Source organism: Numenius arquata, chromosome 7 (assembly GCF_964106895.1).
Source record: "Numenius arquata chromosome 7, bNumArq3.hap1.1, whole genome shotgun sequence".
Taxonomy (NCBI): domain Eukaryota; kingdom Metazoa; phylum Chordata; class Aves; order Charadriiformes; family Scolopacidae; genus Numenius; species Numenius arquata.
In genome coordinates, this window is record NC_133582.1 from 56,141,569 (window position 1) to 56,168,554 (window position 26,986).

The window sequence follows — 26,986 nt, forward strand, 5'->3', positions numbered from 1 at the left end:
CAGGACTACATAAAAGAATCGGTTCGTATTCACATGACGACCTGTAAAAAACACCCCCCAACACAACCTCCACAGAAACACCTGAGCTTCAAATGAGCTGCACGCAGTTACTGAAGATCGCTGCTCTTAAGAGTCAGGACGCGGAAACATTTTGGAACAAACTAAAAACACATTTGAGAAGCCATCCATTTTTCAGGGACTACTTGATCTCTGCTGCACATATGGTGAGAGCTACTGTCAACTACGGAGGGTACAGCACTTTTTTTTTTTTAAAGGCAGAAGATCGCTCATTTTAGAGAATCGTGAATCTGTTTTTTATGATAGAAAAGATTACATGAAATGGGAAGGGATGGCCGGGAAAAAGGAAAAGAAAATAAAGCACCACCAAGCACAGTACTTCGGGGGAGTTATAGTACAATAAGAAGTGCTTTCCCTTTAGCTAAAATCTCTCATCGTAATTTACACACCTTTCACTTATTCATTCACTTATTCAGCTAAGAACTCATTACACGGGGTTAAAAAATAGCACGTAAAATAAAGGTGGGGTTGGTTTTTTTTCATTACACAGAGCAAAGAAAACAGATTCTATTAACAATTTAACACAGTATGAAAAAAAGTACCCAGTAAAAAGTGTCAGAAAGTGATTCATGGAGTTTACCGAGTATTTTGCTGGCTGTTGCAATTCTCGTATCTATAATCTATCATGTAGAATTTTGTAATACTCTATTTCATAATTTATGTTGGTGAGCGGGTCAAACAGCATATAAAAAGCATGCTCTAGGCTCTTTCTCCCAAGCCCGTTTTACTGTAACTCTAGAATTGTAGCGGTTACATTTAAGGAATCTTTAGGGCCCTTTCAAGTCCATCCAAAGAACAAGTGAAGCTGCTATTCAGAGTTTTGTGCCCAGTGTTTATGTTCCATCTGATCTGTGCCACCCAAGCAGCAGACAAGACATGTCTGAGGGTGCTTTGGGGGGATACACAATGATGTCACCCACAGGAAATATCAGGGAGGACTTGGCACTTCACAAGGCTGGCTCTTCTTCCATGGGCTCGCCAGCAGCTCTGTAAAAATAAACAGGCAATCAGAATACGGCACAAGAGTACACAATGACATTGTAGATTTTCATGCATAATCAAAGCTGATTTTTCAGCTCTCTCTGATGTTTATTTGTGCTATTCAGTTATCCATAAATAGAGTTTCTTTCCTAGGAAGTATAAACAAATGTCAAGTGGAAAAACATTTTAGATCCAAGCAATCACTGAAAATGTTCCTGTTTATATTAAAATATGTCAGAATATTTTATAACTTTTTGTCCAGAAATGTACATGCTTTGTGTCAACAGAGTAAAATAATTTCATGAAAAAAATAGCTGTGATACTTTTCTTTTACAAGCTTTTGCAACTAAAAATACGTGCATTTATTTTTTCAAGCATCCCCATACCCTTAAAGCAAAATAGTTAACTAGTAGCCAAGTAGTTAATAGTTTGTCTTCTGGAGTTCTTCTTCAGTCTTCTGATTTTTGATTCTGTACTTTCACAAATGCACTGCCTGCCTGCAACCTCCGAGACCAAATTCTGAAGCTGATCAGCAGATCACTGTCATACGGAAAGTATCTATTAATAATAACGAATCAGATTATACGTATATCTTTTAATTGAAAGCCTCTGGGAAATATTCATTTTAGGCATCATGAGTTCTTTAAAACTACCAATAAGAAAATAATGGGGACATATGCTGAGCTGGTGTAAGTGCCACAATTCCTTGTATCTGAATAGTTACTGCATCTGATTATGTTGGCAATTATAAAATAGGAATCTGAGATCACGGTGAGACCTGACTATTGAAGAGCACAAGAATTTGGAGATAAACCGTTTTTCACTTCAGTCTGGCAGAATACCATGTGACAAACGAGCTTAAGATCTCCGTACAAACAGTCACTTCAAGCAATTTTGAAATGAGGGGAGAGCAAAAAGTAAATGCAAATTAATAAATGAGACATTCACCAGTTAAATCTTGTAAGCCAGTATAATAACTGGCTTCAGTAAGATATCCCTCAGAAAGTACAAACTCATGAGATCCCATGGAAAAAAAAAAGTAATTAATGGGGGTTTGCATGGGCTTTGGTAGTTTATTCAGTAAGGAAGCCAGAGAATTTTAAATGAATCTGGAGTTTATTAAAGTCTTTCCCAATGAAAAATTCAGCAGTGTGTCTTTAAATGATTTTATACAGGTTATTCCTTTATGATTTGGAATGATCACAGCTAGTATGTTGAAAAATATGTCAGATGAATGATATATGAAAAAGAAGATGTTTTTCAGACTACCCACTTTCCAAAGGGTTATTGACCCTAAAAGATTACAAATCTATAAATCTCAAATCTTTTGTTCCTCACCACACGGTGGAGAGTGTTTCCTACGTACAGTAACCACTGCAGTGCCCTCGTTTCTGAGCAGCGAGGTGCAGCAGGGTTTCTGGGAAGGCCACTTTGGATGGGGCAGTGCTGGGGTGAGAGCACTTCCCTGCCATGTGCAGATGCAGCAGGACATCCCTCCCCTTTGACAGGCAATAAAAGCTTGGAGATCTTATCAAGATGATAGGCATAAAAATGTTTAGCAGAACCTCTTTCAAAAATGACCGAGATCATCACTGTCTTCTCTTGTTTTTCCCCCCCTTGCATTGTTCTGGCTTGCAGCAGAGACCACACAGTGGCAGCCAGCGTGGGATGGAGCTGAGGTCCACTTGCTGAGGTCCTCAGGTGTGATAAAGGCTCATGCACCATGTGAAGAGTTCATACTGATGCTGTATGTTGCTGTTGTGCTGACCACGTGATTCCACCTTCTCCAACCACTTTTGGAAGACCTTCATGTCCTCTAGTGTAACGCAAAAGTGCAATAAGCCCTTGTTAAACATCCAGGGCCTTATGGGTCTGTCTGGGAAGAGAATAATTTGGAAGCAGATGACAGCTCAGTTTTCAGGTTTTGCTGTGGGTAAGTGAATGAAGGAGAAGAAATAGTTTTCAATAGATTTCAAAAAGAGATATTGGCAGAGCAGGAAGGAGTGGAGCTCTGGAAATCTTCTGGAAGTGAAAGGGGGAGTTTGGGTTGTTTATAAGGAACTAGGGAAGCAGGATGTACAACAGTCTGTTCACATGTATTTGGCTTCTGGGAATGACATCCTCGTGACCATAGTACAACTGAGAGATGATCTTATTCAGGGTTTTAGTCCTGGGCATTTTTTCACTGATGAGGCTGTTTCTGAGTGTCAGAACTGACCTGGAGTGCCATATTCTAATATATTCCAATATATTCCAACAAAATGTGAATATTCTCCATCAGCCAGAGCCCAAGCACTAGTAGAAATTTTTACATGCAAGTGCAAGTTGTAGGACCCTTTTTGGAAATGGATCAGAGGTTAAGGTGCCCTGGTGAATCCAGCTGTTGTCTCTCACTGTGGTTGCTCTCACAGCCTTCTCCAGTCTCCCTTTGAGGACTTATGTGCATGCTTTGACTTAATTTTATTAGTGTCAGAGAATTCACTAGATCTATGCAATGGCTTATCACTAAAACCATATATTTTTATGGGATAACAGCTTAGGCCAGAGTTCTGTGCAAGAGCCAGTAAAGCTTTAGGGTCCTTGGTACAGAGAGAAAAACACCATAGTCACATAACACTAAGCGCTGAATTAATATATGCCCCTTTCTGCTAAAATCAAAATTTCTCAAAAAAAAAAAAAAAATTGAGGGGGCAGAACCTGACAGGTCAAATTTATTTTACTCAGTTATGTCACTGTTTGTTCCATCAGTTCAATGAGTCTTCCTGTAGCTGACAAGAAGTTGGCATAAAAACATAAAACAGGCAAAAAAAAACCCCAAACCATCCCATATTGTATGTTCTGACTGGTTCCTCGGAGGTGCAGCTGCGAGGCTGGGTCTGATCCAGACTGATTCCGTGTGGTCAGCAGATCCACAAAGACGCTGAACGGGACCGCAGTGATTGTAGAATCACAACTGTGATTTTGCATTAAGGCTTCACTGTGGCTCATTTAAATTGCAAGTTCCAAGGAGCAGAGCCCTCTTGCATTTGCTCTGTTTATTTTGGTGTACCAGAACAAGTGCTCACCCATAGCTCTCTATATATCCAACTCACACCATGGCAGAATGAGGTACTCACTTTGCACTAAACAAAATGATTCTGTTTAAACCTCAAAACAAAAGAAATAGATGAGGCAAAATCCCACCATATGGATAAAATCTGGCAAAACGTGTGACATCTTAAGTATTGTTCTGTGGCAGTTGAGAATAAATGGCAACCATATTATTTAATGAGAATATTATTTAAACTAGTTCATATCTACACTTTAAAAAAGTCACTATTTAAGAATACAAATAAATCCTGTACATCATCCAAAAAAAAAAAAAAAGTTTCTTTTACCTTATTTTTTAAATTAGAATTACAGAGATTCCTCATAGCTACATCATCACACACATAAAAATAAAAATTCAAGGTATGTTTCCAAGTCACAGAAACTGCTGAACAAAAGATAGATTTTCTGGCATGGTATGGCTGTTTTATGCCATAATCTGTTCCTAATTTAACTCAGCTGTCTCAGGGAAGATCATTGTAATTGAAAAGTGATCCTCTGGTAGCTGAGAGCTGGGGAAAAAGAGGCAGATTTCTATACCATGGAGATGATTTGGAGAGTGTCTGAAGACATCATATAAGAGATCCTGAGTAAGTGTGTATCCTAGTAAAGATAGACTTTCTATGGATCAAAGAAAAAGGAAATAAAAGTAAAGCCATCATAGTTTAAGTGCAGAATAAGGAACTACACGTATACACTCAAAAGAAGAAGTAACGTCAGAATAAGGCAAATAATGTAAAAACTCTGGCAAGTTAAATGTAAACCCTCAGTGAGGCAGGCAAAAGGAGAGTCTGAAGAGCAACATGTTAAAGGCATAAAAAATGATAATAAAAGGATCTTTCAAATACATCAGAAGAAATGATCAAAGCATGAAAGGAGCATCAAGGAAGGTAGACCGCAAAAGCAAAATGAACTATTTATATCTGTGTTCACTAGAGAAGTGTCAGGGAGATTTTATTATTTGCAGATGAACTACCTTAAACTGAATCAGGACTAGAACAAACTGATATATTAAACATTGCCAAATTGCTAAGAGCAGATGATATTTGTTCACTGAGTTCTAGGGGAATGCAATTCTGATGTTGCTAAAGAAATAATTTTTGAGCACATTCTGTTGCTTAACTCAGCATCCGCGCCAGAGGCAGAGAAGGTAAGAAATACAATTCCCATTTTTGTAACTACAGGAGATACAGTGAGCCTGTCTGGGGAAACTGAAAACAGATATTATCAATGATAGAATTAGTAAGCATTCAGGTAATAATAATTTGGGTAAGAGTTATGTCTTATCACTTACAGAGAAACCAAGTCTTTACAAATTTATTAGAAGTTTCTGAAGGAAATGAAGGAAAAGGGATCAAATGATATCCCTGTGCAAAGAAAGTCTTCCATCAGTGTTATCCAAATACTTTGATGAATTTAAGTTATGAGAGAAGGTCATCTTATAGATTAACAATCAACCAAAAGTAGGACACATAATAATATTGGTGAGGGATTCTCCAACACATCTCAAAAGACTTGGCAGACTACCAGTAGATTTAGGTGATAATGTTTGTTTATGATGCCAAATTAGGTCAGTTCTAAAGCCCAACACCAGAAAAGAAGGTAAACAAACACAAACTAACACACAATACACAAAACAGGGGGGAGGACAGCTTTAACTGTTTATAGACAGTGGTGGCCACAACTGAGAGCTTGGAGTTTATGGTAGAAGAGCAGAGAGCAACAGAAACAAGAAAAAAACCAACATTAAACTACTGTGTAAATCCACAGTGTGCCCAACACCTGGACTCCTGTGTGCAGTTCTTGCTCCATCTCAAAGAAAACTACAAAAGGCACAGAGATGGGCAAGAATCATCAGTAAGAAATTATTTTCATACCAGGAGGAATACAGAGCCTTGAGACAGTACCTGAAAGGAGGCTGTAGAGAGGCAGGGGTTGGTCTCTTCTCCCAAGTTACAGATGATAGGACAAGGGGCAATGGCTTCAAGTTACGCCAGGGGAGGTTCAGGTTAGATATTAGGAAATATTTCTTTACTGAAAGGGTTGTCAGACATTGGAATGGGCTGCCCAGGAAAGTGGTTGAGGCACCATCCCTGGAGGTATTCAAGAGAGGAGTTGACATGGTGCTCAGGGATATGGATTAGTGTTGGGTGGTGTTTTGGTGGTGTTTTGTGTGTGTTTTTTTGTTTGGTTTTTTTGTTGGGTTTGGTGGTTGGTGGTTTTTTTTTTTTTTGTGTGTGTTTTTTTTTTTTGTTGTTGTTTTGTTTTGTTTTTTGTTTGTTTAGTCGGTTGGACTAGATGATCTTAAAAGGTCCCTTCCAACCTAGGTGATTCTGTGATTCTGTGACAGATTAAGCCTTTAAAACCAGAAATGGGGCAGAGACTACAAGTGAGAAAAGAGCTGCTTTTATTTCTCACAATGCAATAACTATGGGGTCCCCAGTGAATTTATCAGTTAATAAGTTTAGAGCACAGAACAAGAAGTGCAATGGCTGATGAGGCTGTGGGATCCACTACCTGAGCATCAAAGAGGTAAGTTGGTTCAAAAAGAGCTTTGAAAAGTACATTCCCGGGCAGGTTACACAGGCTTTTACACAGGCTTTTACACAGGCTGGGTCAGATACAGCTATTGAGATCTACCAACTCGCCAGGGCAAGGGTGGCTTTCAAACTCCTCTGCTCCTGGTTCTCTTCCTCACAGACTCACTACCAGGGGACGAGGGGAAGGTGGGCAACGTAAGGCTGCAGCCTGACCTGGAGAACCTGTTCTTCAGCTTCTGAGCCTGGCTGTGAGTGCAGATCCTGTTGGTTATGGCCAGGTAGGTGCATGTTACTCAGCACAGATGAAGTGGATACCCAAGTAGTGAAATGCTAAGTGAAGCTTTTTGAGTTGATACGCAAACACAGCAAGTAACCCTAGATGGTAGCTAGCTGTACCCCATGATCTAACCAGTCACTCTAGTATAAAATATAATCCATATAACGCAATGTGACTGAAACTGCAACTGGTAGCTCTGCAACACTAAAAGTAATATCTAAAAATTACACTTTGTTTTCATTTCCATTTGGGTAAAATCTATGCTCAGCTGAATGAGAGCCATAAAGTCAAATTCTGATAAATGTCATTCTCAAGATTTAGTTTGCTGTAAAAATAGTAAGTGCAAGAGATCTTACTCCACACCCTTTTATTTTTCCATTTTAAGAAGAAACATACAGAAGCTCCAGTGTATCAGAGAGAGCACTGTAATGAATATTTTCACAGCAAGATTTCTGAAACGGGTGTCTGGTCAAAGGACAATTCTAATCGGCTAAATCTGTATCTCGCATAGGGAATAAGCAGTGATCAACGCACAGAAGTTATGGTAGTTAGAAATGTTTTATAGGGCATGCCTGTTCCTTTAATTGCATCTGTATTTAAATCTGTGTTAGCATCATGCATGTTTTCTTTCCCGTCCACAAACTCTTTTTTCTATATCTGTTCTCTTCTGAAGTCTATAATCAAGTTTCAATTGGATCTTAAAATGCAGAGTTGTGCTTTGGTAAAACACCGAAAGCGTAGCAGTTTTTCACGGTTTTCTTCATTTAGCCTGCCAGAGAAAATCAAATAAAAAAATAATCGGCACTGTCACTTGAAGAAAAGAAAGAAAGAGAGAAGAAAGAAAGAGAAATACTTAAGATGGGTCTTAGCCAGGAGCATTTTATCCTTTATTCATCAGTGGTAAATGAGTCAGATATGAGTTGGCCAGGAAAAGAGCTGCTTTACCCAAAATCTGAGTTTAAAGTGAGTCATCTCACTCCAAACACCAATATATCCTCCAACATAACTGGCAAGAGTTTCCCGCAAAGAGACTCTTGCTGCCGCTCTCTTCAGCTGGAGGCCTGACCATCCAAAGCTGAAGTCAACAGGATCTCTACCATCAGTTCAGTGAACAGGGTTAGAGATGCAGGCCAGAATTATCAGCCTGGCTGACCATGGTGACAATTAAGAGAAAGTAAATCAGCTTCTGGCATAATGAGCGAACCCTCCAGGCTGCCCTGCCAGCCACGGCACTTTCTGCTCTGATCCCGCCCTACCTCTCACAAACAACTTTCCCAAAAGAACACTCAATGGAAAGGCTTGCAACAGGTCTTCCCATCTACAAGGCAGGTAGGAGGGGGCGCATCTGCAATGGTCTTATCAAGAGGACTTGAGAGCCTGGAGCGCACGTCCCTGCATCCCTGTCATTCGCCACAGAAAGGGGCTGGAGAAGGAGCATTGCATACTTGGTCCTTAATTAGAGCAAACATCATAAATGTGACAAAGCAAAGCTGTACTCATCACTACATTACTGCAGTGTGCATTGGTATGTGTCTATGAAATGAACAGCATGTTTTCGGGAAATGAATGAAAATATACTGGCATGAAAACAGAGCGTGCAAAGTTGAATCTGTCCCTGGATTTATGATCCTGTGCTGGACTTTCATTCATGCTCAAAGTGCAGCCAGGTTCTCTCAGGTCTTCCTGCAGCTCGGAGGACCCTCGAAATCGGACCTTTAGAGTCACCATTTTTGATTCCATATTCCTCTGTACATTCAGCAGGAAGAAAACAAAGAGAATGATATCCTGAAAACCTAACTATCAGTTTTGGCCCCGTGGGACAGCACTTATGTTTTTTTGTCACTCTCTGGCTTTGGGTGACTTCTTTGTGGGTTACGAATGTGGAAACAGAATTAGGAACGCATGCGTGCATAGGTTTTTTTTTTGTGTGCTGCTGAAAAATCTCTACAGCACCACAGAAGATATTTCAAACGAAGCCATTTTTCCACAGAACAATTCATCACAACGGATTCGTCCCTATAAGAGCCCAGAACTGATGAAGTGTAATGAATCTGGCAGCCACATGAATTCCACTTGTGTACATTTCAGCACATCCGTTTTTTTCCATTTCTCTCAGCTCCACTCCGAAATTTTGTTTTCAGAATGGGTGGAAACTGTCACAGGTTATCAGTAGGTAGGTAATAAATACAATAATTAAGTGCAGTGTTAGTCAAAGGGTTATTTTGTTCAAGTCATGTAGGATCAACAGTTGCTCTCAATGGCTGTAGTTTTAAATGAGTGGAGGTGCATAACAAATGCAATTCTTGCTTATTCCGAGCAATATAAAAATACACTAAATTAACCACACCCTTTTTCAGAAAATTTAAAACTTTTCTTTGTTTGACTGCATTAGTTCCACCACTTTAACCGAACTTCTTTATATTTCAGAGCTATGCACACACAAGCAGGCACCTTTCTGTCCCCGGCTAGCAGAAGTGTCTTTTAACTCTCAAAAATTTATATGAAAAACCTTACATTATTCCTTAGATGAGCACTGATTAGCACTCTCATAAATCTAAAATACATCCCCTGTTCATCATGGATTCTTCCCTAAGGTTTTATGGATTTGTTTGCAATAATACTTGCACTACAATAGCCATAGCATATTAAAATATAATTACAGTCGAAAAGGTAATTATGTAAATACTGTGAACTTTACTAGCTAGCTCTGCTCCCTGTGCATCCCTTTGAGCCACGTCTGTTAGCTCACTGAGTGAGCACTCCCACTGTTGTGAGAGACATTTGCTCCCAAATGCATCCAATAGCTTATAGCACTGCGCTATTCCCCCGGATGCCCATCAATTCAGTTCTGATTAACGGAGCCAATGCAAGAGGCAAGAAACCAATCAAACAAGTAGCTGTCACGACACAGGAGCCATGGATCCTTCTGGCTCCACTCCCACCATCGCTCTGCCTACCCACAGCTCCCTCCTTTCTCCCCTGTTGTTGCACAGCTCTGCTCCACAGCCCGCGGGGAGCTGTTGAGTCTCCTTATAAGGCTTTTTTCTCCTTTTCTCCTCCCTCCCCAGTTTTTCTGTGTGATGGAAACTGAATGGTTCTGCTGCATTTTGGGTCTTCCCCTGTTGGAGAAGGCCAAGAAAGTTTGTCTTAAAAATGAGGAAATGGGAAATTCCAAGAACTTCTGAAGTGGCTTTTCTGACTCCTAACAACTTGTTGAAGAGATACTGTTTTGTAAACGGTATAGTATTCAGTGGATATCTTTTTTTTTATCTCTAATTGGCAAATCAACCAACAGCAGTTACTGTATCATTTTTTCAATTTGTGAAATTCAAAGCAATTTTCATTATTGTTAAAAAGCAGCAGGCAACCTGGAAAAACCAGCATTCTCATTCTTTGCTGCTGTACCTTCAGCTTGGTACACAGAAAATGTTGGCCCTGATCCTGGTCAGGATTGCTTTAAGTTTTATACTGGCACTGTTCCATTGCTTCCAGGGAAGTAACTTTTAATGCCTGTCTAATATCATTTAATAATGATTTAAGTCCATCCTTATTAAATTTATCTGACCGTGTGTTAAATGCCTTCCTAGAAAATTAAAACTAAAACAGGTTTGAATAGCTTCCAATGAGAAGAATACGGTTGATTACACTTGATCAGGCCTATTTTTCCTCATATGGAAATGGCACTTTTTATGTAGTGGAAAGCATTAGACACAGGGAGAAAACAAGTTTCTTGTACTAATCGTGAACCTCAGTGAAGAATTACACACGCCAAAAAAATACCTGCTAGCACAGAGTGCTTCTGCTTCCAGTGGTTAAGTGAGAGAATTCAAATCCAAGGATGAAAAATTCCAGGTACCTCAATTAGCAGATAATTTTGAAACAACCCTTAGTCTTGCTGTCTTCTTCATCTCACTTGACTGGAGCAAAGCCTTGTTCTCTCCAACAATTGCATGTGCTTACCTGCTGCCTTCCTGAGGGACACACTGCTCAACATCCACTGAAAGAGAGGCCATAGCAGACACTGTTTCTGTCTCCTCCCTCTCTCGTTTCTGAGACTCGGCCAGAGCACAATCCACTGGCACAGAGTATGGCTCCACTGACTTCCAGTACTTGCCTAAGGAAAACACACATAATAATTTATGGGAATTTTAGCTAGCATGGTGGTACAAGCATAGTAATCACTTAGTTCAACACTGAGTGATTATAATTTAAAATCACTGCGGTGTAAGCAGTGCAGTTGAAATTTCAGACTGCAGTGAAGAGGTATATTTCTGAACCTAAGAATGCCAAGTTGGAAAGCGCTTTCATTCCAAGAGCTGTGTCACACCCTTCCCCAGAAGGTAATAAACTGGAGGAGTAACACTCAGACTAATGAACCCATACTGTCAGACAGGCTATTGGCCTTATCTGCGCAAGGTGAAGGGAGTTCAGGGCAGGGTTAATACCTAGAAGCTCTGATATGGCAGACAGTTGATGCATATACAGCAAATAAGACTAGAAAAATGAACACGGTTGTACAAAGTGCTCACACAGCACTGTCTTGAAAAGGAAAAAAGTCAGAAATGCCAGCTCGGACTGAAGTGATGTTGCCAGAACAATCAGGTTTGTTAGTCCTGGATGTTCTTTCTCCTCCAACCTCAGGGCGTATACTAGAACAATAATTTATTTAAAACTTTCATATATGAACTGGCTGTTGCTGGAAAGCCGCCAGGTATCATCAGGAATAGAGCTTTCTGGTTTGCTGTGTAAAAACACAGCAGCGGATTGAAAGCATGGGTATTCTCAGCTTTCTGCCTGCAACAGAAGAGACGGCAAGAAGCTTCTCAAGCAACGCAAACAATAATGGCAGGTGACTCATCGTCAACATATAAAATGGTCCCCTACTGCAGCATTATTAAGAAGCAAAGGTTGATTAGTGGTAATCAGGTGAACAAGTAAGAGTTTACATAGGTATTTCTTACACTCCAGTGACACACCAAGCGCTCACTAATTGCCAGGTGGATGACACCTGGAAATTAGGAGCTTTGGGAAGGCTGGGAGCTCTGGACCAGAGCTTATTCAGTGTTTAGAAAGAAGCTTCCAGCAGCTGCTGCAGAGGTTGGGTCAGGGTACTTATCTGGGAATTAGACAGAGGGTTTCAACAGCTGTGAAAGAGAGGGGATCAAGTAGGGGACTTTTCCGAGGGCTAAAAGGAGGATTTTGGCAGCTGGGCAGCGGGCTGAGTCGAGGTGCTTATCCGGAGGGTAGCTGGAGGCTTTGACAGCTGGGAGGCCAGGCCAGCGGTGGTGCTGCCTGCACTACACAAAGGCTGCTGAAACCTCCCTCTTTGGTAACACAGCTCTCAACACAGTTTCAGGCTTTGCGAAAGATGAACTTTTCCCTCCAGTGAGAAAGCAGCTGTCAATAAAGCCTGAAAATGTCTTTATTCAAAAACATCATTGCGAGATGAAAGGCCAAGTCAATCTGCAAGAACAACCAGCGAGCATGGCCAGTGTGTTCCTTTGAACTCGAATAGTGTGCACGTTTGAGTAGTTAGCAGAATCTTTAAATAACGGGGACCTTCTGGGGATAAAATGTAAAGTGTATTAAGTATCCTACAAAGTTGAGATTAAGTGTTAGGAGGTTGGCTTTGCTCCAAAAGCATGAAAGACACAGCTAAAAAGTTATGTACATAACAGTAGGCTCAATGATTGGAGCCTGGCAAATTTTATAAAAACAAGACAAAAATATTCTCTATTATTACTGTGCTCAGAGACCATATTCTCTATTCATTAAAAAACACACTAAAAACAAACAAAAATGTTATATGAGCATTCCACAATGTTCTCACAGATCATATGTGCAAAAGTCAGTCTTTGCAATATACACCCAATTCAAACCCTATAATTTATGAGCTAAATGTTCGCAGAGTGGGTGGGGTTTTTGTTGCAGAAACAGATGTGCAAGAAAATCAAATCTGTTGGCATGGGAATAATACCCCCTCTTGCCTATAAAAGAAATGAACCCATGTTCACTGCTGGAGTTTTCAAGGGCTCTTATTCATAAAATAAAATATTAGTAACCAGCTACCACTGTGTTGCTCTCCTGCAGCAACAATAAAACAGCATCCATGAGGATTGCTACATCACATTCGTTCATTCACACACAGGCTTGCACACCAGCTGCCCCCTGAATCCTGACTTTCTTGTAACACTAAAACTCTGGGCCAATTCAAGCATATTGGTGGGCTCTCTGTGCCCATTTAACTGCCCTTCGCTCCGAAGCGGTCTGTGATTTTCCTTGTTTCCCTGCACTAAGAATTGTGTTAGGAGAGGGGCTTCAGTGGTGAAAAGGGAGAGCAGAGTCAGGCCAGGAGGCAGGTGGCAGCACCTTTGCTGCGGTGGAGGGTCTAGGAGAAAGGGAGTACCTGGCACGGTGTTTGTGGTTTGTGGGAGGAAATTTTAAAGCAGTTCCAATTAGGAACAGCATCCAGGTAGCAGCGGGTACCTCATGCAAAGAGGGCTTTCTGACACTTGTGAAAAAGCAACAGTAGTTTTTTCTCTAAAATCAGAAAGCTGTACCTTACGAACATCTGTGGTAAGCAGAACAACTTTGCAGGCTTCTTTTTATAACGAACAACATTTATATGTTGTGCACAAAACATACAGGGCTTGTGCGTGTGCTCAACCAAAAGATTTGCAGGCAAAGTCTTGTGGAACGGAGAAGCAATCACAGCATGCAGCTGCAAAGGAGTTTTGTTAGAAACTTTAGGTATGCTGTGGATTGACAATTAAACGAGCTCAAAAAGCATCTGCCTCAAACTGCTCACATCTCTGAGAATGCCATTTCCACTGCGCTATACTGGAATGTGAAATTCTACCGGTCCTGTTACATTCATTGAGAAGAACTTGGTGGAGCTCAGGGGAAAGAATGAAGCATACTGCTGGTTTCATTCATACAAAACTTGAAGAGCAATCACGGCTTGCAAGAACAAACAATGAAACCAAATCAGTCTTCTAGGTATGCTTTGGCTTTCAGCATGAAAATGTGCTTAAGTCTCCCTCAAAGATTTGTGGGAGCACTGATTATTACCAGGAAATAATAAAAATGAATGTTTCTGTCACTGTTACAGGCATTTGTAATTGCCTTTCACAGATAGATTTGGACATGCTGTACCATGGCTTGCTTGAAAAAAACAGTTTGGGGGTGGTATTCAATCTAGTGAACAGGATTGTTTAGAAATAGCATATTACATGGGTGTGGGAACTACTATTTCCAAATGTATTACATTTCCAAAGGAGCTTTGGATCACTGTCACAAACAAAACATTTATACAAATTCCATTCTAGTTAGAAAAAAGTTGTTTCCTCTCATTGTCTAACTAAGTATTGTAGCTTCAATTTTATGCAGCAAATACAGAGGAGGAACTTTTTTTGTCTAAAATATTGCTAATATTCATTATCAAAGTTGGATCACAGAAATACAGACTCAGTGCAGTCAATTATCCAAGCAAATTAGGCTTTCTAAGTATCTCTCAAGGTGCTGCCCCACAGCCTAATGCTTTTCAGCCTGCATAACTCCCTATAATATCCAACATGTAACTGCTTCTCTTAATTCCATCTAAATATGCATTGTCCATAAAGCTGCACTGAACTTCCACAGTACTCCTTTCTGTCACCCGAGCATGTTCCTCTCGAATACTTGGTCTCTCTCCAGACAAACTGACATAGGCATAACCTTTCAGGTAATAGCTGCAAGAAAAGACAAAATATTGTCTATAAAGAACTCCAGACTCTGAGCACCCCAGCTTAGGTTCAGAAGAACAGCCCACTGGGCTGCTGTGACTGTGCCAGCTTAGCTCAAACCTAAGCTTGGTCTGAAAAAGCAAAGTTAAGGCACTCTCCAGAGCTCTGAGCTATGTTTTTAGACACAAACTATATATTTGTTCTTAAATCCATTCCTTCTTTCTGAACTACCATCATTTGTGTGTGTTTCTAGTAAGACATGATCCCTTTCTGGAGCCAGTATTAACTAGTTTTTTTTCTCAAATCACTCTTTTTCTGTTTCAGATCCATTTTCATTGAATGTGTCTTATTTCAAACAGAACTGCATATTCTTTCTCATGTTTGTGCAGCTTTCTGTCCTTATTATCATTTGCAAATCTGCTCTATCTTGCATAGTACATGAATTTCCATAACTTGCAGATTCCTTCCAGACCAATAACAGGGAATTTTAAGGAAGATACTAACTAATGAGCTACCATAGGTGATGCCACTCAGCAAAAATGACTTCCTAGAATTTATCATATACAGCTGATTTACATAGAGCATTTGCATATCTGGGTGACTACTGGATATGAAGGATGAAATATATACCTACAATGAATTTTAATTGTCATTTTACAACTAAAACCAGATTGATACTTACTGCATAATCAATGCAGTGTCCCTTTTAAGAACTGCATTTATTTTATACAGATGAATGAATTATTTGTGATTCATCTAACATGAAGGAAAACATTTGTTATCCATTTGTTATTGTTAAGGAGCCAGCGAACAGTAGAAGTCAGGAAGCTCCCACTGTCTCGGTAAAATGGCAGAAAGCAGAAGATTAGAGAATTTAAGGGAAATGTGCTCAGTTGGATTAAGGCAACTGATGGCTAAGACAAAATTTTTCAGTGAGACCAGAGGGAATGCCCTAAAGCATCTGGGTAGTAAAGGGTTGGGTTCAGGGCACACAAGTGGAGCAATCAAGTACCTTCTGCACTAGAAACAGAGTAACATCATCTATCTGTTAGCATTGTTCCATGGAACAGTGCCCATTTTGAGCTTTTTAACTTTATTTCAAGCTCCGATACATCTTAAAGCAAGTAACTTGTAAAGGGCTGCATAAACAGAATCTGTAGAAACTATTTGTTAGAGCTCTAATTTACCTGTCTGTTTCTGGCCCTCACTGACAAACATCTATTTCATCCAAGCTGCTCTGCAATGGAAAGATTTGGGAATATTCAGGAAGCAGAAAGTTCTAAATAATTTCAGTGAATTAGTTTTTCAGGGTTAAATACGTACAGAATCAAGGGGATGTCAAAGAAACAAAAATAAAAGCATGTATATATATATACATAGTAGACACAGCATGTTGGTTTATACGTAAAACATTTGCCTGCTCTTCTCTCTGAAACAACAGTTTAACATCTATGACAGTAATTAAAAATAAAAAATACCCCAAACCCACCAACCCACCAACCCAAACTTGGAAACATACTTTGAATTTCAGTGGTCTTTTTTAAAGAAGCTATTGCATTCATATTGGGGATTTGGTGCACAATATCTTCTGGGAGAGGGTCCAGCTGCAAGAATAGAATAGAATAATATAAATTTTCAATAAGCCACAGGGAAGTAAAACAAACTGAAACAATCTAATCCTCAGGAAAAGCTCAGCCCAAGAACTGGTTAACATTTTGCTGGTATCAGTTCTAAAAGTATAGCCATGATTTTGTTTTCTGTTTTCCAGCCATGTAATTGAATTCCAAGGGGCTTTTCTATTGGCTGCAAGACTAATCTATGGAGTCTCTGAAGCAGGTGCATGTCTGTGTATTATTCATTAAAAAAAATGCTAGTTATTTGTGTAATTTTTGTAGGTTCCTCACAAACCAAATTCCACTGCGTCTGTATACGCAGCTGGGCACTCCAAACACAACCTTGCTGAAGCCACACTGGAACTGAAGTGTTCTATTATCTTTATTTTTCTGGTGTTATTACATCTAACCATCTTACACATTTTAAGATTTATAGGGGAAAACCATAAAACACAGCTGCTTTTACTAGCTTTGCATTAATTTCAAATAAAGCAGTAGATAAAAAATGATTATGCAGATCAGCAGTAACAGTTCTCAGTTTTTTATAGAGTCAGCCACATTTTAATGAGCCAGTTTTAATTCTATATTCGTTGAGTAGGGTTACATCATAGGAAATTAGCAGAAGGAAGCGTTCAGTTACCACACAGTTATTTTTGCCCTGCAATGGATAGATTTACCAAACAAACCGTATTTTGAAATTCATCCACATGTGCTTTTTCTGTGCACCTTCCATATATTTTCTCCTAGAAAAAAGGTAAAAAATTGCTTGGGCTAAATGCCTCTTCTTTTACTGTAATAATGAAAGTCTCTTTGAACTCTGCTTAGAGAGCAGCCAGTTTTTCTGTTTCCCCCTATAGACTGCCAAGGCTGGGCATGGAGATGTGTTTTCTGCGGAGCCAGGAGTAGCGACAGTGTTAAGGTAGACAAGGAAGAACGATATCAATACCAATCTCTCTTCTCTAAAGCTAAGGAAGTTTGACCACCATTGACAGGAGACATCTGCACTGCAGACAAAACTCCTTTCTTAAGCGTGCCTGGGTCTGCTTTAATAGGTCAAGTGAAGCCCACCCAAGGAGCTTCCTCTGTGAAGTTAATAGTTCAGTAGCCATCATATACTGTCCTCCGGGTTGCTATCCCTGCATTGCTACCCACCAGCTAGATAAAATCAGCTTTGATCCCAGTATACGAAGTGGGAAGTAACTGCAGTGTAGATACTCCCTCAGTGGTGCTATTTTAAGCAAGCTCGGCTACAAATCCCAGAACTTCTGGGATCCTACCATTACGATCAGCAGTGAATGCCTGTCAGTGATAAAGACATTGCAAATATCACCAGTCTTTTGGAGCCTTGGTAACTAAAATGAATAGGGCTGTTCATGTCATTATTTCCTTAGAATCCCATATGGGATTGCAGCTGGAAGATTTCCTTGTGGCTAGAAACAATAGCACTATGTTTTGTTTTCAAATAGCATAAATCACTCCATTCTGCGCAGTGAGCAAGTGTGCAGAGAAGCGCTGGTAGGACCTGACTGGGTCCCAGCTCTACTTGGTTGCAAGGAGGCCAAACTGCAAAGGAAGATTATTGCTAACTAAAATGTATCACAGCTTTGAATTAAGAGATCAATTACAATAAAAATAATATTTACAGATACAATTGTAATTCTTAAACCACATTTACTTCACAATCTTCATAGGTTACTCTGTCTGGTAACTTTTGCAGGTACCTGTGGGAAAACTGCCTATTTATGAAAATACCCACCAACAGATCAAGCTTTACAGCTTTTAGAATAATAATTGATACAATAATCTTAATAATCCATACCTTGGGTCATGTAGATAAATAACATTTGCTTTTATCAGTTGTTATTTTCTGTTTAAAGCAATCTTTCATTTGGCCAGGAAGAGGACAAAATCCTGAGGTTCTGTTTGGTCGTTCTGGGTGCAGAAGCACAGAAAGGGAAGCAAACAGTAGCTTAAGGTTCTGTTCTGACAATTTACTAATTCCTAAGGCTTTGATGACCAATCAAGTCCCCTGAAGTAGGACAATATAGGTCCAGGCTATAACAGTAGGAACAATAGTACAAGGTATGGAATTGCCAGACTACAACATGTGGTAGCTGTGTCTTGTTTTGCCCTTTGAGTACCTTGAGATTCTTTCTGCAGACCTCTTCTACTAATTATTAAGCTGGGAGTAACTGGTGTAGAGATAGCTAGAAGAGATTTCCTGTTAAAAGGTGAATATCTTGTTGCCTTCTTCAGAGCTGGATTTCTGCAGGAGCCAAAAAGTTGTCTTGATTTTTCTTAATGTATCAATGGCACCTCTTTATTTCTCAGTACAGAAATAAATTGTTTAATGAGTAGGCTGCATTTGAATATTAGACATATCAGATGAATATTTAGAAATGGCAGATATGTTTTTAGAAATCAGGGTAAGATGATTAATTACTAAAGAAAAGAAGGAAAAGTGTCAAACATCCAACAATTATCCCAATCATTACTTCATCTGTTAGCTCTGCTAACAGATCTGTAGGTGATGTGAAAATAATAATGTCTGATCAGTTCCTTAACATTTTTTTCTGCAAAACGTTCCTGTTGTAGCCCAAGCTCAACTTCTGCTTTGGAGCTGTTCTGCCTCCGCACCCTTAGGGATAGCCAGGCAGAACTTGGATCCTCTTCCGTATCAGGGAAACCTTATCAGGCTCCAGAAGTAAGTTCATTACATCATCTATCCTGTTCAGCCCAAATGCAGTACTGTTACAGAAGCACTGGAGAAATAAAGCCAGTGGGTTATGGCAGCTATTTCTATACACTTTGAAATGAGACCGTCTGCATTCAAAAGAGTGGTTTCTGTTGGCAGCTATCCACTGGTTGGATACAACTGCATAGACGTAGGGGTGTCCCTGGAAAATATCAGCAGTTAGATCCGACAGTGAACAAAAGAAATTACTCTACACCTGGCATATATGGCACCATCACCTTCCCTCCTACACTTATTGGCATTCAGGTCATGAAGTCTATTAAATCTGGAGGCTAACAGAAAGGAAGCTGAAAAGAGCACTGGAAATACACTGTCAGGAAAGAAATCTTTCAGAGAAGAACAACTCAAGTCAGTGCAGAAATAACCAAACCACTGGAGAGACAGTTTGGACCAGACACAAAGGGTCACATTTTCAAAGCTTTTATACAGCTGAATTGGGCTTTTGTGCCCAAAGTAGCAGATGAAAGTAGAAACTGTGTCCACTAATCATTTTCAAAGTAGGAAAAACAATGTAAATGGGCAAAAATCACTTGGGCCGCCAAAGTCTGCCAGAGGCATATCAACAAATGTTTGAAGAAGGAATTAACGATGGAAATTTCATGTGCCCAGAAGGTGATCTGAAATGATCCTTGGGAACATGGACAGAATCTGAAACTACAGCAGTCTGTTCTGAGCTGGAAAATGTAGGAATTGTAGCAATATTTGCATTGTCCTTAGCACTGTCATGTCTTAAAGCACCAAGATTAGCTTCAGAGAAGATTGTCGCAGAGTCCAGTTAGAGGTAACTGAAAAGCGAAGCAATTGCAAGCATTAGGTAAGGAGCCTGGATAGTCCTGACAGAAGCAGAAGAAGGTGAGAAAGCAGGCAAGCTCCTCGGGGAGGCCTGGGTTGCAGGAGGAAGCGCAACCACCTCCCTTTCCATGGTAAACTGTGCAAGAAGCACATCAGTGCAGAGACTGGGGTTTGCCGCTCTTAGGGTTGCCTGTGATTACAGAGGACTAAGTTCAAAGATCTCACAGGTCCTCTCTGTTCTCATATTAGCAATCTTCTCAAAGTTTCTACACTTTCTGTTTATACATAAGCACTTCAGGCAGGTATTTTTGTGATCCACTGTTACAACGTGGCACATAAGCAAGTAAGTTTTCAGTAGGGAATAGGTTCAAAGTCACAACAGGTCATTAAGACCTACCAGCCCCTGAAACACAAGGGGTGCCTTGGAATATGTAACTTCGGGATCATAATATTCTCTGTTTCCTTGGCTAAAACATTTCCTGACTAGCAATGCCCACATTGGTGACTTTGCTGTCACCGTCCTGACCTCTGGCACATACATTGCTTTCCTACCCCACCTAATTCTCTATTTCTGGACGATGGGTTTATGCAAGCAGCAGTTGACAGGTGGCTTAGACTCAGTGTTAATTATTTTCTAGTGTTAGACTCAGATTAACAATGAGGATGTGAGATTGTGACCAAGTTTACCATGCAATTTAAAACTGATCTCAGGCCATATTCACTTCCATTAATATTTCCATTTTGGAGAGAGAAATGCTTACCTGTTCTGGCAAATAACCCCTTTTTTTAATGCAGTCCAGGCCCTCTTGGCAGAGCTCACTGCCTCGCTGGCAAGCAGCCCCAGATTCACACTGAATTCCACAAAGGAGAAAATGCCAACTTTTCATCATCAGCAGGAAAGCTGCAGAGTATGAGCTTTCCACTTAAATTACCGTCTCCTCCTAAATGCCAGCTCAACAGATTGCAAGAAAGAAGCACATACTTCACACTCTGCAAGAAAATTGTCCAGTATAAGTCTTCAAGCATGCTTGGGAGCCAACCAATCACAATGTTTTGTCAAATTCTGCTTCAGACTGAAATTCAAGCCAGAGGAATATTTACTAGAAGATGTTAAATTTAGTCACTTAAAAATGTTTTTGCACTTAGGGCCAAATTCAGCCTTGGCCGCCACAGTCAATGAGAGCAGACATGCATCCTCTGTGTGCCTTTGTTGCAGAGTCCCGCTGGGCAGAGCACACTGCGGACTGCACTTCTCTGCTTCCTCTATGCAAAGAAGAGCATGACCCCGTCTGTGACTAATTATCACTTGTTATACATCACGGCAAACTGCTGTACCACGTAGAGCTAAGAGACACTGCCCAAACCTGTAGACAGATCAGAGGAACCATGGTGTTAGACTGATTTCTGTGTCCCATGGCAATATCCCACCTGCCTGCTTGAAAAGGGATAGAACGAAGGAAGAACTAAATCCTTAGTTTTTGACTCAAAAACATTTTGTCCTTGAAGGAATCCTTCCTTATTCTCTCTGGCTGCAGAAGAATCCCCGACTGAATGCAGTTATGTTGGAAATAAGCTGCAGGATTTAAGATTCTGAACTCAAGGAAAGCTTATTTCTGAGTATTTTTTAAATCCAAGTAGTGTCTCTTCAAAAGCAATGTGGAGGAAAGAAACCAAGAACCTATCCTTGCATGTGTGGTGCAGCCTTACTCATCACCACCTGGCACCAAAAGGCATAGCAGAGGTCTTTGTAGCCCCAAAGCTAAGATGGACATAATAGTGTGGAATTTTCATTCTCCATGACAAAGAATTTGGAGAAAAATCTCAATATTCTAACCAATTTTCAGACAGCTCTTGAAATAACATTTCAGAAAGAAATCTTAACATTTAATTATTTTCTTAATTGAAGTAATATATATCTATATATGTTTTAAAAATAAGTATTTGAAACCACAATCAATCTGTGAAATACTGTAGAATCATTTAAAGAGTATCACGATGAATGAGAGAATTGAATTTTAAGCACAAGAAATGCATAGGTTTAAAAGCAATGCCTCTTTTCTAATTATCTGAGACCATCATTTCCTTTGTTTTGACAGATGCTCTTTTAACGGACAAGTTCTCAAATCATGTTGAGAAAATTCAGGGATATTTTAAAGCAAATGATACTCATCCTGTCTTTTTACCTTCCAGGAGGACTTCCATGTTTTCATTTTGGATTTCAAGGGAATCCAGCTGCTTAATCTATTCTCACCTCTTAGGAAGATTTCCTTCCAAGAAGATAACCTACAGTGCTCCTAATTACCTCTGCAAATGGTCAAATGGATTTTTCTCAAAGTGACATGGAAATTTTCTGCTTTTACACAGAAGCAAGGACAAGAAAACCTGAGATCTTGATTTATTTTTTTAAAAATAATTTTATACGTAAACTTCCTCATTAATCATTTTATCTTTATAAAATTTATCCTATAGTTTTCACATCATTTCAGGAGGAATTCAAACAACCAAACCAGATTGAGCCATTTCAGATACTATGGGGTGTCTTGCCTTATCTCCAGTTACCACTTAGAAAAGGTGTGGATCTCCTCTAAATTCTGTGTTGGATCTACCAGTCCTGGGCCAATGTCTTGGATACTCTAAGGTATCTAAAAAGGCCCTAGGCACCCCTATTTAAGGAATTGGGTCTTAGAAACAAAAAATTAACAACAAAAGTACTTCCAATCAGAGAACACCAACAATTGTTTCTGCTGAAATTTGAAATTATTGTTCAAAAGTACTTTTGCAGAGAAGTTCAGAAGTATTGACCACACAGAGATGGGGCTGATAGCTCATTTAAATTCTGAGCTCTTCCAAGAAAAAAAGACCATTTCAATAGCTTTTTGGTTAGTCTTCAAAATCAACAACTGTATGCAGGAATTTCCTGTGCCATGCTCAAATTATTTAGAGAAGATTAACTTGATAGTGTGTTCTTTTCCTAGTGGCTCCACTTGCATTTGTTAAGAGAAGAGTAAAAAGTTATCTTGCTAAACAGATCATTGTGCTACAGGCCACATATAACTAAGAAAGAAATGCATCTATTTTGGATACCAATCTGTTTTCCTTCTTGATGTTCAGAGACAAATTAAGAAAAGAAAGCATTTTTCACTTGTAAGTTCGATGTTACCTCTATATGTCAGACCAGCTCCCCAGGAAAGATGGAAGTTGTGGCTAGTTTTACAATTACTCTTTTTTTAAAATGTTATTCTGCTGGTAATAGAACTATATGAAGCAGTGAATTTCTGTATTGACAAGTCCTGGCCAAAACCAACAAAAGAAAAGAAAAAGTTTTCAAAAAGCCCTGCAAAATGTTTATGAATTCTAATCCTCAACACATGAATAAATACATCTGACAAACTGCAGAGTACCTTACAAAGGCCTTTCCCAACCTTTCTAATTTGAGTTCAATTACATGTGTAGTGTTTAGAAAATGAAGTTCCTCTTGCCAATGTGTTTGAACTAGGGTTGCACTACATACTATTATTTGTAAAAGTGAAGGGCAGATAATAAGTTATAATTATCCTATTAATCACCTGTAAAGAATTGCATTCAAGGAAGAATGCATCCTCAAATTACAATAATTGGTTGTTTGAAGAAAACCAATTTTTTTCTGTCCTTGGCAGGAACACACTTTGCATGTGCTGTGCAAGTTCATTAATATCATGCTGAAATCAAGCAATGTATACGCTACGGGTCATGTGGTGTAGACTGCCATAAATCTATAGATGCCAACAGACGTGCCGATTTCTAACTGCTAACTAGGTATCAGACTTCCTCATTAGTGTCTGTTCCTTGGCAACACCTTCACTTATTCGTTTAAGAAAACGACAGTTTCTTATGGAAGTGTTGGTAACAACATTCTCTCTGGAGTATTTTTCTCCTCTTAGCGGCCACAGCATATTTTCTCTTTGAAATTCTGCAGCACCAGACCATTTAATGCATGTCCCTGAAGACAAAGCTGTGAGTAAGAGCACATGACAATAATACTTATTGCATGAGATGTTCCAAGTTATTAATGATCGTGTTCTTTTACAAGTGAATTAAAAATGGCTGTGTGGTTACATTTGTATTCATTCTCAGTTATTAAACTCTTGCCTCTCCCGAAATTTGCTTTGCTATATTTTGCAAACAGGTAGACTTAGAATTTACCTAATTTCCAAGTCTCCAGTTATTCTAAAATAAAATGGAAGAAAGTCTCTATTCCAGTACAGTTATGCCAATCCTTTTTCTCACAATTGGTATTTTTTCTTGCATAATGGCTAGTCAGTGACTGCAGAAATAGTAGTTGGATGTGATATAGTGTTAAAACAAAACAGGGCAGTTTTCATAAATGGGTAGCACCACCAAATGGTCATAACTGGATAGAAGGACACAGGCATCTACACAGAGGAAGACACACCATATCATCAGCATTGTACCATTTGCATTAGTCCTACAAGAGTGCAAATGTCAGGGAACGGGTTTAGAAGGGTTAAGAAAAGCCACCGATGCCATAAGATACTACCATGGGGAAGATGTTGACAGGGAATATCAATAAGAGTGCCCTGGAATGGCAGCTGATCAGGAAGACAGCACTGTATCTACTAAGATTGTCAAATGACTAAAGGTAGGTTTTGTAATCCATATTTCAGCACCTAAATAAAAGGACCAACGTTGACCTGAGCATCTATTTCAATAGTGCATGTCACCACACTGGAAAACTCCCCTTATGGGACTTGTCAAAGGTGATAGTAGATAAAACCCAATGAAAGCTTTTTTTTTTTTTTTTGGACATGTCTACTTTACATTTTTGAGAATATTTTTGAGAAAACCCTCACTTTTTCCATTTCATGTATAATGTGAAAAATAATAAGCATAAAAATATTTTTCTTGATGGGTCATAAAGATAAAAAGCAAAGGTTAAGAAGAACATTTAGAAAATCGTTCTATACAATATCCATCAGAAGACGCATTACTTCACATATATTCATATAGTTATGAAGTCTTGAAGTGGAAGGGAACTGGCAGACTAGCTTGCAATTTGGCTCTAATACATTTGATTGGAGCGATTATATAGCTATTATGTAGATTATATAGCACTTCCCCCAGTGATATAAAGTAACACAAAAAAAAGTAACACAGTGCACTTCAGAACAAGATCTTGCAAAATTCACAATTTATGGCAAAGCCTTTTGTCCTTTCGTAAATTATTTTGGCTGCACCTTCAGCAAGTTTATTTTCCTTCTCACCGTATTTATAGGAGAATTATTTTCTAGTGGACAGCAAAACCAATTTTTGTTAATATGACTGCTTATTTTGTGTTTGTGTACATAAATAGCATGTACTTGTACTTATTTAGTCTGATAGTTCACTTCCAAAAGTTCTTAAATAATATATACAGTATTCAATAAATCTTGGACACTCCATTTAAATTACATACAGATCAACCTGAATCATCACTTAGAACTTTAAAAAAAAACATTTTTGAAGTCTTGGACACATTTTATTAATGTTCCTCAATTTCAAAAGCCTCTGAAATATGTTCTTTTACAAGTCAGTTGAAGTATCAAAATACTGCAAAAAATGTGTCTTTACAATATCTAGTTCCTAAGATTACCAGATACCTGGCAAAAGCCATTTTTTTTCCAATGATAGTTGGCTGGAAGGTCTGATCCTGATAGATCATATGCACACCAATGACTATCTATGATGTCAAGTCTGGTATTCAGCACAACATCACCAAAAGGAATTTTGAGGTATTAAATCTTACTCAGAACTGGGAATAATTTAGGCAAACACTAAAGGATTTAGATAATCACCTAATTTAGACATATTTATCCAAACCAGCTCATCTGAGGTCTGCTCATTTCTAAGATGTGTTCTAATTGCATGGGTGTTATACCAAATAAAAAAAAAGGACTGATGCTATTGTTACTAAAAGAAAATCAAAGATAGTAGTTTCAGCAAACTTGGATCATTGTCTCCACCTACTATGATTTACGTTTTACCTCATTTCCTAAAAGGGCGTTTATACAGGCTTCAGATGCATCACAGATGGCAGTAAGGTCATGTCCTCCCTCCAGTGCCAGCACAACACGGCCATCCGCTAGCTTCAGCAATTGCTTGGTTAGGTGACCAAAACCTGGTATTCAAATACAGTAGTGCAAATAATTAAAGTAGAACAGATATTACTGGCATATTTCACATCTGCTGCATGAGAATGTAGAAAGCTCACGGATATTGCACAGGGAGCATGGGATATATTTAGTCCAGTATCCTGTTTCTGACTATGGCCTGCACCAGATGCTTTGGAGTTAGGTATATGGAATTTTGTATGAGGCAGATGTGAGATAATGTCCCTTATGTTGATTCCTAATAGCTGGAGATTAGTTGAAACGTGAGGTTGATTCTCTTGTTGACCTCATTAACCATTATCACCCCAGATTCTCTTCTCACTTGCACATCAGTGTGACACATACCCATGTTATTTAGAGATATCTGACATAACCCTGGTTACTTATGGCATCAATGTGACAAATAATATTTGTAGTTAAACTATTATACTATAATTAAAAGTAATTTTATTTTTCAAATTAAATTTGTGTTAACAAATTGCTTCTTCCATTGTATTTGGGGCTTGAGTATAATATAGAACCCTGGAGTGAAAAATATTGTAAACATATGTTACCTCTTAGCTCTACTTTGAAGTGTTTTTGGAGGCAGCACTAACAACTGGATCACGTATTTTGATTCAAGGTTTTGGTGTAAGTTGAAACTTCATAGATATCTTTACAAGTATGGCTCACTCCTGATCAACCATGTTCTAAGCAATTCTACACCACAGCTAAAAATGATAGTACTTCATTTTATGTGGTGATCTATAGCTACGTAAACACTACCACAAAGTTTTCATCTATGATTCAAGTAAAATTAATTTATTTCACTTTTAGCAACAAGAAGAATTTAATGAAAAAATGTTAATTTGGAGAGAAGTTTTGTGGTATTTTCAAATAATAGGACAGCTATCATTTTTTATTAATCTCCTTTAAACAAGTAATGATAATTAAAGCTTTGAAACTATTGAGTTAAATACCTTTCACATTGTGTTCTTAATTTTTCTACCGGGT

At 39.0% G+C, this 26,986-nt stretch overlaps 1 protein-coding gene across 1 annotated transcript in view; it reads right to left on the minus strand.

Annotated features, from left to right (window-relative positions):
* Positions 1 to 1,025: 1,025 nt before the first annotated feature.
* Positions 1,026 to 26,986, minus strand: part of HDAC9 (histone deacetylase 9) — a 230,515-nt gene continuing 204,554 nt past the window's right edge. Inside the window, exons 21-24 of the mRNA XM_074150909.1 lie at positions 25,868 to 26,001; positions 16,207 to 16,291; positions 10,924 to 11,077; positions 1,026 to 1,065 (exon numbers count right to left, since the gene is read on the minus strand). Coding sequence (XP_074007010.1) covers positions 1,026 to 1,065; positions 10,924 to 11,077; positions 16,207 to 16,291; positions 25,868 to 26,001 — 413 coding nt within the window. The remainder of the gene's footprint in view (positions 1,066 to 10,923; positions 11,078 to 16,206; positions 16,292 to 25,867; positions 26,002 to 26,986) is intronic.